Raw genomic sequence first — 20578 nt, 5'->3', positions numbered from 1 at the left:
TTGAAAAGGCAGCGGATGATGAGAAAGCAAACATCATTATCCGAGCCGAGCTAGTTAAGCAGAAGAAAGAGGTCTGCCGAGATGTTATTCGTGAATTTGAGAAGACGGAACTTGAGTTGGAAGCGAACGTTACCACCGCTGAATTCCAAGTTTCCCAAGTAGTCGAACAGATGATAAGAAAGCTACGCCAATTGGAAAATGAAACCATAACTGCCTTCGAGAAGTCTCGCGCGTCGAGGATTGAGAAATTACATTCTGGAAAAGAATCGCTTGTCTCTTTGGAAAAGCAACTTGACCAAGTATTTGAATTCAGTAACAACCTGGTTGAGAGAAGCTCGAGCTCAGACATAATGCAAAACAGGAAGAATGTGGAAGAACGAATCGAAGACCTCATCAAGACTACAGTGCCAGCACTTCCGGTTAGCTCATTCGTGGAGTTTGTGTCGACATGTGAACCAGAGAGTTTGAGTCTTGGATTTACGAAATTCTGCGAAACAAATGTGCCAGCATCGACCGTGGAAGGACTGGATCAGAATTTTCAAGCTGGTGTAGAAGCAGAACTATTGATTTGTCCCAAATCAAGCGAAGGAGAAACCAAAGATAGTCAGCACACAGATCGTGTTGAAGTACACATAGAACCTGCGGATCGGATGAGCAATTTGCTGACAAGTGAAAAAGAAGACGGTGAGTTTGGAGTAAAATTTGTAGCGAAAGTACCTGGTAGTTATGAAATGGATGTTAAGATAAATGGACAGAAACTTGCCAAGAGTCCATTTTTGATTCCAGTTAAAGCACGACAGTTACAATTTGTTGGCAAGTTAGACTTTCAGGAAATAGTGTCCCAGCATCCAGCCGGGATTGCAGTAAACAGTAAAGGTGTTATGAGTGTGGCTGGGTGTAAAGGTCACTGTATCCTGGTACTTGATGAGGCAGGAAATTTTAGACGAAAACTAGGATGTTATGGAGACGAGGATGGGCAATTTAATCAACCAGTCGACATCACATTCATAAACGATGACGAGATTCTGGTGGCAGATTCAGGTAATCACCGAATACAGCAGTTGAATATACGAACAGGGAACTTTGTGAAAAGCTTTGGAAAAGAGGGAAGTGCAGACGGAGACTTGAAGAATCCTTCAAGTGTTTGTATTACAAGCGATGGAGGTTTTATCGCTGTTGCGGAGTTTATTAACAGCAGAATTCAAGTGTTTACAATGGATGGTAAACCTGTGTTGAAGTTTGGAAACAGCGGCTCAGAGAGGCTGGATCATCCGTTGGGCTGCATTTGTTACGAAGACAAGTTTATTGTAACTGACACGAATAATAACTGTGTGAAGGTGTTTGATAGAAAAGGACAGTTTTTGTACAAGTTTGGAGAATACGGAAACGGTGATGGACGATTGGATTGGCCGTGTGGGTTAAGTGTTGACAAGTGTGGCAACGTTTTCTTATGTGACAGGTTGAATAATCGCATTCAACAGTTTACATTGGAAGGAACTTTCATTGGAAAGACAAGTACTGATCTGAAACTACAACAGCCTTGGGGTATTACCACATTATCAGATGATCGAATTTTGATTACAGAGTTCGACGGAGAGGAAGCTATCATTCTGAAATGAAAGCATATTCATGAAACTAGCAATCAAACCTTCTTAAACAAAACTTAAAAAATGAAGATATTCTCATCAGTTTTGTTTTAAGAAGATTTAATCATTAGTATTATTTTATTGAGTTACGGACATTCTTGACACACTTCTTGTGAAGCAAAAGAATTTGAAAAAAAAAGCTAGAATCGGAGTCGCTCTCAAAATTCATGAAAAGAGTCCAATTATTTTCTTTGATTCATTAGTAGAGTGGTGTGACTGTTTTGCAGTAAACTGACTAAAAAAATCGATCACAAAAATCCCCCGAATAATTTGCCTTCAGCTTGATAGCATATGTTTGCCGGTGAAACGAAAAGTATTTTTACATCGAAGAGCAGTTTGAATGCAAAATGACATTCCTGAGGGAATAGAAAAAAAAAAACGATTGTACACTAGCACCAATAAGTATAAATTGTTGCTGATGTGAGGCCAGCTTGAAACATGCATTCTTATCAGCATACATGCATCTTAAGTTGCCTTTTCTTGTTTGATAACAGTCATTTACTCACCTAGCGAAAGTTGTGCAAATTGCTTGGTAACTCTATGCTTTTATCAGCATCGTAATTCAACAAAGACTGTGAAACGATGAATTTAAGGAGAAGTATTTAGACATGATTGCCACCTAAAGTTGAAGTAAGCCTAGCCGAAAGACCTCAAAATTTTACAGGTAATAAGTAGCAGGAAGAAAATTTGAAATGAATTTACTAAGAAATTGACTAAGTTCGACAGAAAGGTTTTTTACTTCACCTTGGCTGTTAGGCATGAAAGAGTTTAAATAAGTTTTTGCTTGGTATAGAATTTCAATTTTATTCAAATCTTTTGAAGTGTATTTTTGGTATTTTTTGCATGCAGAAGTTTCCATAAATAAGCTCCTTAAAATATTATGAAAATGTAAATTGATTGAATGAATTACTGATATCGTAAGATAGTTTTCACTGAATAACTGTTCTACAGTGCTTATCATCTATCATCTAGTTTTATAAACAGTTGACCATTGCTGAAACGAATATCCTACTGAATGTGTTGTGAATAAATTTACTCGTTAGCTTTGCGAAAGTGCCTTATTGTTCGACTAGAGTGGTTGCATGGATTTATGATCAATTTGCTTTTCTGTTGCACCAAAAACTGTTCTGTGGATGAAGCTGGCTATTAAGGATTCTTTTTCGACTTTGCCGCATTACTTTAGCTAAGGGCCAAGATGTAGTATCAATTACCATTGACACTGATTGGTGGATCATAAGTTCTTTATCTCCTCGGACTGCAGTCTTACTTGTGTCCCTTGGATAAGTGCAATAAATTTAGCATCCTTCTCTCTTTTGTGGGAGGGGTGGAGGAAAGGAGGAAGGGGAGGGGTTGGGTAGAGGAATTCCAAGCGTTTATATAAAATATAATCCCATTTCTCTCTCCGTTTTCTTTATGACATAATTTCTCTATACCATTTCAAAAGTTCACAAGAACCCCTACCCCCCACCCCCTCTCCCCCGACTTGGTTCCGTTTAAGGGCCAAGTTAACCAACATATTTTCTCGCACATTTTCATTCTTCAGAGACAGAGCAAATTAGATGAAGTAACTGGGAGGACTGGGGATGCTGATGGTTTGGGAGGTATCCCAGCTACACAGCCTACCCTCACCACCCCCGTGGAGAGAAGAGATATTTCTCCACAACTTTGCATGACACTGGAGTACATTGTGAATGTGCTAACACAGGATCTTCGTAGGAGTGTTTCTGGACAGGGAATTATTTTTGAGACCAAGAGCCTTCGGAGTGGGGGGGAGTGAATGAACACCTGTCAATGACCCCATCACGCTGTCACGCATCGGAAAGAATACCAGGGAGTGGGGGGTGGGGGATCATGTTAAGGGGAAAGGGGCAAAAGTGTGGCTCAATGGTAATTTACACGTACAATAACATATTAATGGTTCAATATTTATTCTAAAACACCCATGATTGAACAAGACACGAGACTTAGAAACTGGGGGACGGCTTCGTGCACTAAATTCTCACCAGTTCCTTTCACCAATTATTTAGAAGCATGGTCTCATGTAGCTTGAATCAGGCAGTCTTTTATGGGGATGGGAAAGTACTACAATTGCTCAATCTCTCCCCTCCTGAAAAAGAAATATCTGACTGTAGGTCGAGCTCACTTCGGAATCAGCGATTGGCTGTCAAGTCCATGGCCCAATCAGGAAAAAGGTCATGAACAGCTCCTTATATTTTTAATTCGGAGGTAAATAAGTTTTAACCCGCTGCCAAGTAATGCCTTCTCAGGGTTGTCATAAAGATTTTTAAGAAACTGGACCCTGATACAAAGCAGGCGGCACCATGAACAAGTTCTATTTCCACCAATATCATGCTTCCATGCTGAAAAATTAATTCCCCAGCATTCGGAATAGCCAGCGCCTTCTTTTTAGAGTTGACAGTAAAATGCTTTGAATACCAGCTCATAACAACCCTGCCTTCTGTACAAATCTTCTCTACTATAATTATCCATCACTATAATTATTTATCACTTTATCTCTACTATAATTATCTATCACTTTTCACTTCAAATACAACATATAAACAATAGGATAATAAAAAAATATTGGAATACTTACAAAACTAAGATATCACTTGAATCTCAGAAAACTCAAACAAATATACTATGCTTTAATCTATCAATATCTAAGGGCCTGATTGCATGAGCCGAGCTGGCCCGGTTAGCCAGGCTGATTTCTTTTGTTTTCACGCTTTGGCGAACACCAAAACAAAAGAAATCAGCCCGGCTAACAGGGCCAGCCCGGCTCATGTAATCAGGCCCTAAGTTATTTAGTAAATAAACCCCTTCGGGCGGCTGGTATGTCGGCTGATAATGCCCGCGGCTGAGAGATTGTCCGAAAAATGAATATTTGGCCGAGAACCGAAGCTTCGAGGGAAAATATGATTTTTTGAGGACAATCTCTCAGCCAAGGACATTATCAGCCGACATACCAGCAAGCCAGAACGGGGTTTATTATTTTATAACCCTCCCATTAATTTTCACATCGCAATTAAACTGCGCACAAGCATTACCACCATTTGGAGTGTTATTTACCTCCTGACCATGTCAGGAGGTAATTTGAGAGGGTAAGTTGATAAGTTTGGTGAGGTGCATGAAAAGTACCACATTCTTACAACACTTACGTGAGATATTCAATGTGAAAAGGTTATTAAGAATGAGTGTAGCGTTTACGGCGACCAAAATCTAAATTCTCAAGTTTAAGGGCGTGTCGCTCCAAAACGCGGTTAACGAGGTGCTTGGGACTATTTTACTGCTCGAAATGACAAACCAAAGTTAACTGTTTGCATGAATCTTTATTCTTGAAAGGCAATCGACCACGAACCACAGTCAATGACGAAAATAACGATTATTCTCACAGTCAATCAATCTATCGAACGATCGATCGTAAACTGAAACAGCAATACAACGAAGTTCTATCAATCTAACGAAAAGCCGCGGAATACATGATCAAAGAATCGCGTGTCAAATGCTGGGCTCTAAAGTCTATAACGAGATTAACAATACAAGTAAAACAGAACAAAGGTTTGGAAACAAATTAAAAGAGTTTTGATGACTGATAAACAGCCCATTGTTCTATCTAAATGATGTGTGTTCACTGACTCGCAAATTGGCACGAATTTGGCCTTTAAATCTTAAATCTATACAGATCATTGCAATATTTGTTTGTATATTGTCGCCCAACACTGAAAAGACTGGAAAGGAAAAAACAAAGTTAAAAAGGTACTCACATATCGGTCCCGCTTGTGCTAGAGGTTGAGAAAACGAAAGGGCGAAAGTTTACCAAGGCTATTCAAAACTTACGAAGAACTGATTAAAGGGATGATAAACTTGCCTTTTATATGCGCGTGGTGACGCTGAAAGGTCCGATTACAAAGCCAATAGAAATACAGAAAAACAGATAAGCATTGTAACTATGTGGCTATCTAAGATCATTCTAAAATTAGTGAACTAATCAATAATCAATCAAAAAATGAGCCTGCTGGCTAATGTCCTTAACAATGAGTCCATCCGTCTTGCAGTGTACACATCCTGACACAATCTCAACTTGTGTTCAGTGAGGCTAGGGGTTCTACGAAAAGAACCTTTGCTACGCCAGATACGAAAAACCACTAAAAACCCACTTTTTAGATGTGGCAAAAAAAATATGTGGAAACGTATTCCTCATCCAACGCAGCAGCACAATGCCCCGAGGAAAGGGTAAACTAACCTCGTTACACCACTTTTCACCAGAAAAAATTCAGTGATTGTAATGATATTTTACAGGGAGGTCGAAAACGAAAATTACAACAAACACAAAAAAATAAAGTAGTCAAACATGCGACTGACCGACCGAGATAGACTAAATTTTCCCGCGAAACGCTTAAATAATCGTAAACTTTCACGATGCCACGGAAACTTTTTCAACGTGCCATCAAAATAGAAGTTTCTGACTAATTCGTTCCCATGTCACTCAAACGTCAGAAATTCCATTTCTCGTGCACCTCACTCCCAGAGTTCCGTGCAGCGCGCTTAAATCGATTTTTTGATTTTTTTTCACGCTTGAAACGTTAGCTTCGAAATCTGTGTTATGGTGGCCAGTTTCCATTATCAACTCAGGTGATGAAACCAAATTATACTTACGGCTATGTCAGGCAACTCACGAGATCTCTATGAGTCACCCATGGTGAACAAATACCAAGTAACGCCCGGCAATCAGCCACTAAGACTCTACAATTACGCCCAGACACCTCAGTTTCGCCATCATTTTAACAACTTGCTTTCTTGATCTATTGTAGCTTTCTATCGCAAGTGACCTTTCAAGAGCTGACAGAAGACTTGTGACGGAAAGACTCAGAGAAAGATGAATTTTACATATTGAAAAAGAGAATAATTTATTTTTTAAATCGAAGTACGCTAAAAACCTGCTCAATTGTAAATATGGTAGACAAAGTTTTTTTTTTTTTGTAAAGTTGTATGCCTGCTAAAGAATTCGAATTTACTGCCAAGTCGCTTTGTAAGACAGTCAAATAGAGAAGATTTCTGCGCCGTCGCCCAGACATTCCTCTGTCACACCCTATGAGAACTTATTCCTTAGGATAGAAAACGGTCCCAGAACGCTGTTTATACTTTACTGTGTATTGATTGCATGTTTTCTAGTATTTGCGCTGAGCATAACCTCTTCCACTGCATGCTGCAAAAAATGATGAGAGATAATTGAGGAAGTATGCTTGAACCCTAGATTCTCTACTTGAGCTTTCTTTTTTTTTCTTCCTTCGAATTGAAGGGTTTGATACGCAAAAAAATACGTAGGTAGAGAATTTCTTCGAAAGGCAAAAGATATATTATCTACATTTATTATTAAAATCTGGCACGTAGTTGGTAAGTCTATAAACCATGAAAACTTTAATGAAATTTAGTTAAAAGTTCTGGAACCTTGCTGCGTGAATTTATTCTGGCCTCGTTCCCAAGTTTTAAGTCGCGATGAGAGAATCAACACGTGTGAATCCCTCAGTTCATTTACATCTTGGTGTTCCTCGTGGTCTGAACTCCTTCACTTCACTGAAAGACCTTAAAAACTCTTAAATTAGTAGTCTCTAACATTGAAAGGTGGTCTGAAGCACCTTAGAATTGCTTTATATTGAAGACGCACCAAGGTCTGATCATGAGGGTTGGCCAAATCATTTTTCGACGGACTCAGGGTGAGGCTGAGAAGGAGTTTACAACTTGTAGTTTGTTGTTTTATCATAGCACGTACGCTTATTAAGATGAACGAATGCTACATGAACCGTAATAGATCTTCCCTGGAACACTTTTAAAGGTTAACGTTATCAATGTATTATATTGGAAAACCGGAGGCGAGTAAATGTTTGGTGGAAAGAGAAATTTCCTTACAGCGGTGAATCGAAAAGAATTGAGTCTTGGGGAGGAATCCTTGATGAAGGGGCGTTAAAGATATTTATGAAAAGCTTTACATGGCTGTTAGGCTGACAACTTCAGTATTGTTATTATTATTATTATCTTTTTTTGGCAAGAATTCCATTTAACCCCATACATTAATTATGCATTCAGTCTTTGATCAAGTATCCAAGTGAAGCACAGGAATGAATGGAGAAGGAAAACAATGCGAGCTCAATTGGTTAAGCGCCGGACTGTTGTGCGGGAGGTCGAGGGTTCGAGCCCCGGCCGGACCAACACCCAGGGTCTTAAAATAATTGAGGAGAATATGCTACCTTTCTATATCATCGATTAAGAAATGGTTAGATATACTAGTCTTCTCGGATAGCGACGAATAAATGGAGGTCCCGTCTCCCGCATCTATAAATTTTTTAATTGGGTTAGGCAGGGGACGTCAAAGAACCCACTTCACGAGATTACTGTGATGTGGTCTGGCCTGGTTACTGGGAATTGGGGAGAGGGGGCAACTGTTATATTCGCCTTCATTTGATTGTAAACTGCTTAGCAGTCTGGTAAAGTCTCCCGTACAGTGTTGTAATGCGCAATTGAAAATTTACATTGATAATTGCGCAATAGAAATTGAATTAAGAATTTTCTACGCCCTACCATTGTATTTAAAGAAAGATCTAGAGAATGTAGAGAAACGGGCATTGTCAATCATTTGCCCGGGCCTGGCCTATAGAGAGGATTTAGAGCTTTCAAATATTATGTCTATCAATGACTACATCGCTAACTTATGTAAAAAGACCTTCCTCTCGATTGCTAATGACCCGGCCCATCGCTTACATAAAATGCTTCAATCGTCAGGGCCGTCGTGTTATAATCTCTGGTGCAAAAGGCGATTTTCGATTCCCAAATGTAAGAGCGAGCGTTTCAAAAATATTTTTTTAGTAAGATCATGTATTAACGAATTTTAGTGCTCGGTGAGTTTTGTAAATGAGATCGATGCCGTTGTATATATTTTAACAGTTCAAGCTTTCATCATATGTATGGGATATTATTATTTATTTAGGACTTTAATACTATCATATTACTATTATAAGTTATATTTTATACTTTATTGTAAATACACAATTCAGCTCAGTGGCTGCAAGCTTTTTACAAATAAACTATCTATCTATCTATCTATCTATCTATCTATCTATCTATCCAAACAGCAGCAGCATTAACAACTAATAATATGCAACTGTGCTAAATTCTACAGCATTCGGTGGTTTCACACAGAATCATTGGGTGGGGCATTGAAAGCAATTTTGGCCAGGGGAGCGCCGGGAAATTTAAACGAGCCAATCTTCAAAAATGCAAATGCCTAGGAATTGCCCAGGGAGGGGAGGGGGGATTTTGAAGCTTCGAACTGATCGACGCATAGTTCCTAAAAGTGTGTTATACTCTTCATATATCACAAAGTTACCCCACATGCATTAATGTTTTGCGATGAAAATGATTGCCTTTTGATTCCACTGATTTTGATTTTCCGTTTTTAAGATGAAATAAGAAGCTTTCCGAAGCAAACGGAAAGGGATATCTCAGGTAAATCAGTCCGTTGATGTCAATTGAACCCAGTCTAGTCAATTGAGTATTTTAAGTAGAGCGAAACCTGCCAAGTGGGAAAAATCCCTATCAAGGGTAGTTGTGTTCCCAAAGATATACAAGTATACAGGGACCGTTCATTATTTTGCGCCTATGAGGGGATTAGAAGATTTTGGTTGGGTGACGATAAATCCCCCCGTTATTTTTTTACTCTTATGATCTTTTCTTATTGGCAGTTGATTGGAAGTCAATTTTCTATAGCCCCTCTCTTTAAACTCTGTTGGCGAAGAGGGGTGTGTCTGAAGGATAAGTTCTCTCACTTCATATTCTCTTCGCCATCTATAATTGTTACCGTTCTTTGCTCTGGAATGCTCATTTCCTTTGTTTACTCCATCAGGTGCAATTTACGTGGACAGTTCAGTTCAGCTTGATTTTAAGTTGCTTTTTAGCAACTTTAAAATCAAGTCGACTTACAATCAACTTACAATCACGTTGGTGCACTTAGCACCAACGTTATTGTAATCAAATTTTGTTTTCATTTCTTGTTTTTCGTTGGTTTTTTGATGACTGTAGATGTAGAGCTTTTCAACGAAGGGAATCATTAAAAGTGTTATTTTAATCAAGATGATTGTGGCAGTTTTTTTCTCAATTTTTTTTTATCGCGCGCACGTTGTAGTTTTTTGAAGGGACACCTTTGCTAGTACACCTTTACTAGTAGGCTGATAATTACCTGCCAAACTGCATGTTCGGCACTTATTCAGACAAGCAGTAAGAAAAATATTTAGCAGATACGGGGAGGGGGAGGGATCACAGGAAAGTGTCATTTGGGGTATGAATTATATAAAAAATAAGACAACAAATTGTAACTTTAGGATTCTCTTCGATAAGAGAAGCTCAAGCGAACCCTAAGACCTCCTCCTCTTAGTGACGCCTCGCCTTTTATCCATGCCATTGGGGAGAACTTTAGTTGACAAGCTGTATGATAATTTATCCATACCATTGGGGAGAACTTTAGCTGGCAAGCTGTATGATATCTGATTTGGTTACCCAGAGAGTGTTAAGCTTCAGTCACCTTTTCAGCTGGTGCATGCTTCCTTTAATCTTCATGGCTCTATGAAAGCTCGGATTTTTGAAACCCTAAGGTGCAGGGTGCCTCTCGAATTTGAAATGCCTGTCTATCAGGATTAGTTCTGAAAAACTTGAAGAAAGCGCGTTTCGTTTCCAGGCAATACTATTGTGCGTGATGTTCTGCCGACAACTGTTTATCCTCCTCCAATAACGATATTAGAATTTGCTTTACAATTTTTCTCCTTTGCGGATTGTTTTATTATTTCGTTGCTATTTCACCTTAAATTGATTCATTCCGATGACATTTTGTGGAAGACATGGCTTGCCGAGGTGACTTTTCTCTTTATACTCTTTTGGCGAAGACGGATGACCCCTCTGTTCCCCCTGAAAACCATGTGATCTCCCCAGAATTCTTCATTCATATACTTGTGATTTCAAATCGACTTGCGCTGCGCTTTCGTTGATTTTGAAATCACGTGTCTGATTTCAGATCAAATTGCACCCCTCTCTCAGTGTATCCAGCAGTTGAACGCAACCATTCAAAGTGACACTATTTATGTCGAAGCGATGATAATCTCCATATAAATAAATTTTTTCATTTTGATTAATTTTACTCAATTCTAAATTAATGATATCACATCTTTGAAAAGGCTATTAAAACTAAAGTGAATTAACGCAAAATATTAAGTATCAATAGCGGCCATTTATTTGTCTTCGTCAGAGTGAAGTAATAAAATAATTGTCCATTAGTTGTAGTTTGTTGAATGAGAACAAAAAAAAAACATGCTTTAAAAACTGGACCTGACCATACACAGCTCCAGAGAGAGAACACAAATATAACTTTCGAGGTTGTTAACTGAGCGTGCGTTGGAATGAGAATCATTATGCTACTCTTACTTTCCCACTAAATCATATGTTTGCAGTGATGGTCTTTTGAAAGTTTAATTTATCTGTGAACTTGATTTCATAAGCTTGTTCATGATCCAAAACGTACCATGCCTCTCTTTTTTCTTGATCGTCTGGTGGATGATACGCATGAAGAAGTGTAAATAAAACGTTGAAGAAAAGGACAATGCAGACTAGTTTGGGAATGGGGGGGGGGGCTAGTGGTGGAAGAGGGAAAAAGGGACATAGGGAGTAGAGAAATACACAAGGTTTTATCATCGGATATTCAGTTACAATTAAAAACCTTGCAATGTTGTTTTTCGGGTATGATTTAAGTCAAATATCCTCTCAAAGGAGTAGTAATTTCCGAGATATAAACCTACAGATGAACCAGGATAGCCCAAAGACAGGGAAGGTTTGATCGAACACGGAGGTTAACGAAACAAAATCCGCTGATTTGTTTTCTTTTGATCATATAGTCATCTACCTTGCACTTGTATGGGAGTCTCACCTCCTTCGAGAAAATCTGTCCTCCATTGTCGCCACTTCAGCTGTTCCTAATGGTCATGTTTGAAAGACATGCCATAGTATTGCATGGCACGCCCTTCCTGCGCATACCTTAACACATAACTAGCGCACGCGCATTAAAAAGTTGCTGCTTTTTCTCCATCTTCGGAACTCACCAGAAGTAAATCGGCATTTTCTCACAAACGAGCAAGGCGACCCATTAACTTTTTTCTCTTTCTTGAAACTGAGCAATGTCATTCTTCCCTCAAATATATTTAAAGTCCAATTGTTAGCGAAGGAAAAGGAACAATTTTCGGAAACGCAAGCGTAGCCTGTACTCGTAAATACAATTGTCATGATATTCTAGAAGTCATATGAGTACTGCAGTTCCTAAGAGAGCTCCGGGACCCCCCTTTTATTTCAAAATTTCTTCCATTTTTATTGAAAATTTTTCGTTTCTTTAAGATTAACCACCAAAAGGTGAGGTTTGACAAAAATCTCAGTGCAGCTTATATTTCAGAGGAATGAACACTGGGATCGGTCATCATTTATCGCCTGAAGGGGGAAGGGGAAAGGGTGGGAGGATTTTGATTGTTATGATAAAACTTACCTAATCCCTGGTAAGGCTCTGTAATATTCTTTTGACTCTCCCCCCTAGTGAATTTTTATAGTTCTCCCCCTTTATACTCTGTCGGCGACGGCTGATTCCCCCTCTGTTCTCCCTAAAAACCATATGATCTCCCAGAATCCTTTACAATTCCCTCCTCTGGGCTACAGCTAATGACTGGTTCCTGAATATATAAGAGATCTAAAACAGCCCGGAATGACAACTTGCTAGAAGTTAAGATAATTGGCATGGTCCATTAATGATATGAAAACTGCAAACAGTCTTGTTGACTGTACTTCTGTCCTTTGTAAGTTTTGATGCTCTATTAAAAAGCTAAAACAGTTCCCTTGCCAAAGCACGTCGCCGTACAAAGGGAAAGAGGAGAAAATTAAACCTGGGCTCAAAGTGCGATAAAATTTTAGTCATTTTCAGACTAATGACCAACCAGGCACTTTTAAATGCGCTGATGCACGATGCAAAACGTGTCCTTTCATTCACAACACTGATAAAATACCGGGACCTAAACGATCCATTAAGATCACCGATCACTTCATGTGCACCACCGCCAATGTAATCTACTGCATAACTTGCACTTATTGCAAAAAGATATACATCGGCGAAACAGACAGAAGACTAGGTGGCCGATTCCGAGAACACCTTCGAGACGTGGAAAGGAATGACAAGGACACATCGAAACCAGTCGCTAGACATTTTAATTTACCTAATCATTCTAAGCAACATATGGCAATCTGCGGTCTTTCCTTACACTTAGGTTGCACGGAAAGCCGTAAAAATCTTGAACAAAAGCTCATCTTTCAAATAGTTTGGATATATCGACAAAGCTGAGGTGGTAAATTGGCCACCGTGACGATTGCAAGGGCTGACGTTTCGAGCGTTAGCCCTTCGTCGGAGCGAAGGGCTAACGCTCCGACGAAGGGCTAACGCTCGAAACGTCAGCTTTTGTAATCGTTACGATGGCCAATTTACCACTTCAACTTTGTTGATATATCCAAATTTTTTCGTTACTCCGACCGACGCAGCCCCAAACAGTTCCTCTCGAAACTATCAGCCTTTATTCATTTGTCCAGGAAGAGTTGTTCAAATGTTTGATGGAAAAAAAATGACAGAATTAAAAAAGGGAAGACAAAAATGAGAGTAAAGACAAAGATAACTTCTTAAAAATTTTTGAGTTAGAGATTAGAATCTGAAAACCGTTTCCCAAAAGTAAGAAAACCAGAACTGCGATAAGTGCAATGTTCACCTCAAAAGATCGGCCCGGAATATAATCCAGACTTGTTGACTTGCGTGATATCTGTTTAGATGGACTTGTTGAGCATGATGTCAGTGAATTTCACTTAATTTCAGACTTTCCTGTGTCTAAAGAAACTTCAGCAAGAAAAAAACAATAAGAGTAATAATAACGTGCCACATTTACTAGAGCAATCTGTAAGGGCCTATATCCTCAAACAAAGGGAAAGGAATATTGTTTGTTAGGAAGCAGCTGTTGGCTAGAGAACGGCTGCGAAGGATACTTGCCATTTTCAGGTCAGCGGAGACAAACACGAGACATGCACGCGGGAGAATGCAGCGAACCAAGAGCGACAATCGTCCCTCGGAGCTCTAACCGACTTCCTCTGGTGCCAGGCTCTGTTCACCTCAAACTTAAGTACAATTGCTCTGCAGAGAATGCGCTACAAGACACAAATTATTAAACCATTTCTTGGTTGATTGGGCATCGAATATGAGAAAGAGCTTTCTTGACGCTTATGGAAACAAGGGCTATTTAGGTTGGCAAGTAGTGGCGTAGCTAGGATTTTACATGTACGAAATTCTGTGCCCCTTACGTGAGGTGGCTTACACCTCTGCTTTATTTTGTGTATCAGCAAGCTCGTGTTTATGCCGCGAAAATGATTGACACATGGAGTATGATAAGAGCCATGTGGATTCTATGCATTTGCGCGGTTTTTGCAAAATGGAATTATTAGCTTTATCTATTGTTCTAAAAACAAATCTTTTCAACCACCAAAACGCAACACCATCAACTACAAAAGTGCCATTACATAACTCCTTTAATAGTCAGTCTACATAGTTGAAGATTGTTGTAGGCTTCTTCGCCTTTAATCATAAAATTACAATACCTAAAGCACGCCAAAAGCTACTATTGTTCATGATTTATATGATTTAGACTATGAAAAAAAATTCAGTTCTAAAGCATTACTTGGATATTAAAAACTAAAAATTAAACATACTACGTCCTAACAGACGACTTTTTAAGCAATCACAACTGATGTCTCCACGTTATGCAAAAATCCTGACAGCGAGTTAGATCGTGATCCTATATTACATAAACAGAGCTGAATAACATCTACGCATGTCATATAGACATCTATAAATCTATAGCAACAATATATATTAATCGATATGGCGCACTTTTTAAATATTTGAATGCTTTAATATCCTTGATCCATTAATACTACTTTCTTAGGGAAAAAAATATTAAAAACAACTATCGCTCAGGCCTGCCCAGCTCACGTGTCGATATAAATGTAGCCAAACTTACTCAAAATGCATTTTGACGATCGAAAGAGAACGGTTAATTTCAGCAAGGATGAAACTATGGTGTGGAAAAGATATTTCGTGCCCCTTTTGAGAGACATCTGAGGCGAAAGTTTGAAGCTTAATTTCTCTACTAGTATCGTAATCTAGGGGAAAAACCGCACCGCGTTTCAATTTTTTTAAAATAATCTGCCATTTTAGTCTAGTGTTGCTATGGTTTAAAGAGTGAGCCTGCAAAAGTCCCTAAGATTTGAATGTGGTAACTGACCGCACTCTCATTGGCTCTTTAACATGCAATGTTAATTGATGGAAGTCTGGCTTACAGAAAAATTATCTGTTGTTTCTTAAATTTTCTACATTACAATGCAATACAATTTGGTGTTGTTTGGCTTAATCTCTATAAGTATGCGTTAGACTGAAGCCTTGATATCTTTGTTTGAACTCTCAGATCCGATTTGATCTTCACCGAACTACGAGTAACGAGACTGACGCCCTAAGAAATTACGAAATCATGATTATTGAACTTTTTGTTTTACTAGTGTTCAGTTCTGCTGTATGTATCTCAGTAAGTGCAATCTGAACAAATTTCACCACGTCACCTTCCAGGCTAAGGTTTATACTTTCAGAATGTTGTCCGCGCAAGTTAAAAATGACGCGAATATTTTCTTTTTACAAAAAGGTCCAGGGCTATTTGTTCTCTCTCTTTCCTGCTGTAGCCGAGCATGCACATCCTGAACGAATCTCACGTACTTGGTCATCCTCCAGGCCAAAGTTCTTGACATAAATCGCCAATGCATGATCATAACGCTCTCTTGCTTCTTGAATGAGGCCAAGATAATTGTACACAGCACCCAGGTTTTTGTAAGTATCTGCAACATAGACGCGTTCCGAACCGAACACTTTAAGACAAACAACCAGCGTTTGCTCGTTACAGTCTTTTGCCTGCTTTAGGTCATCCAGCTGCGAGTGGACAAGGCCTAGGTTATTGTAAGACATTACGACAGAAACATGCTCAGATCCGAGCTTTTTCAGCTGAACATTCAGCGCTCGCTCGTGACAGTCTTTTGCCTGCTTTAGGTCACTCAGCTGCCGGTGGACAAGGCCCAGGTTATTGTAAGAACTTGCGATAGAAATATGCTCAGGTCCGAGCTTTTTCAGCTTAACATCCAGCGCTCGCTCTTGAAAGTGTTTTGCCTGCTTTAGGTCACCCAGCTGCTCGTGGACAAGGCCCAGGTTATTGTAATACATTGCGACATCAACATGCCTAGGTCCGAGCCTTTTCAGTCGAACATCAAGCGCTCGCTCGTGGAAGTCTTTTTCCTGCTTTAGGTCACCCAGCTTCCGGTGAACAAGGCCCAAGTTATTATAAGACATTCCGACAGAATGATGGTCAGGTCCGAACTTTTTTCACCTGGACATCTAGCGCTCGATTGTGACAGTCCTTTGTCTGCTTTAGGTCACCCAGCTGCTCGTGGACTAGGCCCAGGTTATTATAAGACACTGCGACATCAACATGCCCAGGTCCGAGCTTTTTCAGCTTAATATCCAACGCTCGCTCGTGAAAGTCTTTTGCCTGCCTTAGGTCACCCATCTGCTCGTGGACAAGGCCCAGGTTATTGTAAGATATTGCGACATCAACATGCCTAGGTCCGAGCTTTTTCAGCTTAATATCCAACGCTCGCTCGTGACAGTCTTTTGCCTGCTTTAGGTCACCCAGCTGCTGGTGGACAAGGCCCAGGTTATTGTAAGACATTGCGACATTAACATGCTCAGATCCGAGCTTTTTCAGCTGAAGATCCAGCGCTCGCTCGTGACAGTCTTTTGCCTGCTTTAGGTCACCCAGCTGCTCGTGGACAAGGCCCAGGTTATTGTAAGACATTACGACAGAAATATGCCCAGGTCCGAGCTTTTTCAGCTCAATATCCAGCGCCCGCTCGTGACAGTCTTTTGCCTGCTTTAGGTCACCCAGCTGCTGGTGGACAGTGCCCAGTTTATGATAAATAATTGTTTTTCCTAATTCATTGCTTGGGTTGCTTAACTCGATGATTGCTAGGACTGCTGAAAAGTAGTTTCTCGCCGCTGGATATTGGGAGTGCTCGCGGCACATATTTCCGAGAGTTGTAAAGACTTTAGAATAGTCCTGGAAAGTCAGGTTATCAATTTGAGCCATTTGAGATATTCTTTCTTCAAAAAAAAAATCTTTAAAGTCTTTAATCACTTTTACCAAATGAGGAACAATTTTTGTGCCAACGACTAAAGAATCTTGATCCTCGAATTTGGAGAAGGATGAAGCAGCTCTTAGTATGCATTTAATTTGCTTATCCTTTGCAGATTTCTTTGTTACTGAATTAACAACGTAATGGACGACTCCGTGCACTCGAATGTAAACACCGCTCTCCTCTTCGTCAAACAACAACAGTGGGCATCGACTTATCTTTACCCCAGTCGCATCTTTATCTTCCAATTCATTTTCCATTTCCATGATGTAGTGGACGTCAATATCTTTTAGTATTGGGTGTGGTGAACAAAGAGAGAGAAAAATGAACAAGTGATCTAGAACTCTGTCGGATTTCATTACCTTTTCCAAGGCCAGTGTTGTCGCTGTGGTCATTGTTTTTGGGTAACTTGGGTTTGTTTCGGCAAGAATGTCTTCAATTGTACCTCGCTGGCCTTTTTCAAGTTTCTTCAGAAAGTCAGTCCAGCCGAATTTTGAAGCTATTTTACTTTCTCGAACTTGTTTTACATATATGGCGGCGCTGGCCAAGGCCAGTGGCTGGTAGTCCAAAGTTCGTGCAAGTTGTTTTTCCACCTCGTTATCAGTAACACCAGAAAGGAGCCTTAACAAGGAGCTGGCATCATCAGGCAGCATTCCTTTGCTTACTGAGATGTGCTGAATGAAAGAGCTTTCTAAAGGAATAGAGTTGGTGTCTTGTGTTGTTATCAGCGACTGGCCCCTCGCCCATTTTTGGTTTCCTGGACCTGGCAAGTACTTATATACATGAGACGAAATAGTGACATTGTCAATTACCAGCAACCACGACGTGTAATGCCCAATTTTTGCGCTTATTAGCATCTTGAGACTTGCAATTTTTTCGTCTGTGCTCAGATCTTTGGACTGATTATGAGTGTCTGTAACTGAGTAATCTGGACAATTACAGTGTCGAGCGAAGGAGACATATGATTCTAAAAGTGTTTCTGAACTTTCTGCATTAAGCGTCATGACAAATGAAATCGCAGACGGTGTTTCTTTGCTCTGGTCGAAAAATCGCTTGGCTGTTAAACGGGCCAGCTGAGATTTTCCACTTCCAGGGTTTCCGGATAAGTACAAGGTGCTTAAGCTGTCTTTGTTGGCATCTTTGAGTTCTATGAGGTGTTGTGTGATTCTATCAACCTCTGATCTGCGAGGGAAGACTTCATGTGTAGGTTTCCTTTACTCTTGAAGGGTATTTCGAAACTGTGTACATTTTTAACTAAACATAGCGCGAGAAAAATAGGTTTGCAAGCACACAATTTAGAAGTGAATTTATGAAGCTTTTCTGGCTCTGCATCTAATAAAACAACAAAAAAGATTGAGGCCGCGAAACAACATGCCCCTTGAGCAACCTGGTACTGGCTCGGTCAATCTCAGCGTTCATTTACACGCAGTATTAGCCAATTGGAGTACTGGCAACTCGTTACCACTAATTCGTGATCATTTTAATTAATTGAACATTCTTTAACTGACGTCAATCGGATACGATTTACATTTCCTAGAATGTTCAAATTCAAATTTAAAATATCCAAACAAAACTTTTGAAATATTTTAAGGTAAGAAAAAGATTGTAAGAACAATTTCAGTCGTCACGTACATTCAACACAGTGGTTTATCGTTCTTTTGTTCCGTTTCTGCACCAGTGATCATACTGAGGCCGTTATTAACAATATCTAATCTGCGAAATTGTCTTGAAAAACAAAAAAAAAAATAACCGACACTCGCGAGAAACCTTTCATTGTTCACAAAAGACAACGTCACATATTAAGGGTCATGTTTAGACGCCAAACTTTTTACGATAATTTTAAGTATTGTCATATACCTAGACTTTCACTCAACTAAACGAGCGCTGTTATTAGTTGATTCTTGGTCAACGTGCCCCTGATCAAATACAAATGTATCCCGACCGCGATACAATTACGCAGTTGTTTCCCGCGCGCCGCGTGCAACAGCAAATTTTTGCCATATCATTGTTTAAGGGAAATCCTAAAAATATGCAACAAAGCACTTAATGTATCTTCCATTGGAAAACTAGCTAGTTTTGTTTTCCCTCGAGTCCTGATGTTCTCCGAGAAGAGGTCGAGGGAAACATCAGGACTCTCGGCCAAAGATAACTGTTTCCCTTGGGACCATACATTAAGTGTCTAATGTAGGCCTGTTTATACAGGCGCCGATATTAAGTAATGTCCCAAAGCAGTTCTCTCGACAGTTCCAGGAAAACTGCTTCCTAAATCCTTGAAAGAATTTGTTTTACTTCAGCACAAAAGCCTTTCCATCAGAGTCGAAATCGAGACACATGAAATGTTTAGTGAAAAAGAGGCTTGGGGCCGGAATTTTCAATATAGCATAAGAACTATTGAAGAATCTGCTCTTAACCTTGTGCAGATCACTCAATCCTTCACTTCCAAGATCTCATTAGCAATTCTCCTTACTATCTGCCACACAATTCCTACGATGTTAGTTGGGAGAATTTGATATTTGATATTGGATCAACTAATAGTCCTCTAAATGACTATAACGTGTCTGTTGATACAGTATTGATATTGTATGGAGAAATTCTGTCTTGGTCTCTCATGGCAGATAAATAGTTAAAAAGCCCTTTACTCTAGTTGACAAGCAAAGAAACAAAAAATTTTACTCTTAATATCCACGAAAAGTGAAAACGCAAAATCCAACCAGGTGACCAGCATATACTACAGGTGAAATAAAAAAACAACGAGGTTGAACGCTTGACAATTAATTCCTAGAAAGAGATGACCCAGGGTTTTAAATTTCGGGTCAAGATTTCTTACTTTTACAATGTTATGAGGTGTAAAAAGCATTGCACACGAGTAGAAGACTGTGGGAAATTGCCGGTAGGTACTTGGTGAAATCCCTCATACATGCATCAATACAGAAGAACATATGGGAATACATAGGCATTTGCACACATTAACATACATTAAGGATTACACCAAGTACTTACCAAATTGCCAGCGAACAATCGCTGACAAGGGGTTGGGCATTGAGCATTGAGTCCTGAGTCCGGTTTTAAACTTTTAACTGTCTTATTGACACTTCTATAAAGCACTGAACACTGCATAACTTTAACAGTGCAAGATAAACCTATATTTTAAAAAATTATCCCCAAGTAAAAAGATTAACGAAACACAAGTTGAGAGGTCAAAAAAATATTTTCCAGGTGGAAGTAATTTCTGAAGACCACCCTTCTTTTAAAAATATCTAGTATGTCCGTATAAGGAACATTCTTGCGTGGGTTTGTATTTAAGGACATGATAAATATATATTTTTGATACTCGCCAAATCTAGCCGTGCACGTGCGCAGTAAGACGAATACTCCTGAAGTCTCGAACACAATTAAGTTTTTCACGCTACTAGAGGGTCCCTTATACTTTTTACGTGAAGCGTAACTGAGCATTTTTTTCTCGTGAATCGTGATTTGACTATTTCTTCATTCGTTAATCGTGATTTAAGGTAATGAGATCTTTTCATGTCCACGTGAACGATTTTTTTACTTAAATGTGACCCGCAAATTAAGAGCTGAATAAACATGAT

At 39.5% G+C, this 20578-nt stretch overlaps 1 protein-coding gene across 1 annotated transcript in view; it reads left to right on the top strand.

Moving 5' to 3' along the window:
- The window catches only part of LOC148730238 (E3 ubiquitin-protein ligase TRIM45-like), a 3428-nt gene extending 735 nt beyond the window's left edge, over window positions 1-2693 (top strand). The window contains exon 1 of the mRNA XM_088760680.1: window positions 1-2693. This exon is cut by the window's left edge and continues 735 nt beyond it. Coding sequence (XP_088616806.1) covers window positions 1-1619 — 1619 coding nt within the window. The 3' untranslated portion in view covers window positions 1620-2693.
- Window positions 2694-20578: the final 17885 nt, after the last annotated feature.

The sequence above is a fragment of the Stylophora pistillata genome, chromosome 5, assembly GCF_964205215.1.
Source record: "Stylophora pistillata chromosome 5, jaStyPist1.2, whole genome shotgun sequence".
Taxonomy (NCBI): Eukaryota; Metazoa; Cnidaria; class Anthozoa; order Scleractinia; family Pocilloporidae; genus Stylophora; species Stylophora pistillata.
The sequence above is the reverse complement of the archived record's forward strand: the minus strand, read 5'-3'. Positions and strand labels throughout refer to the sequence as shown.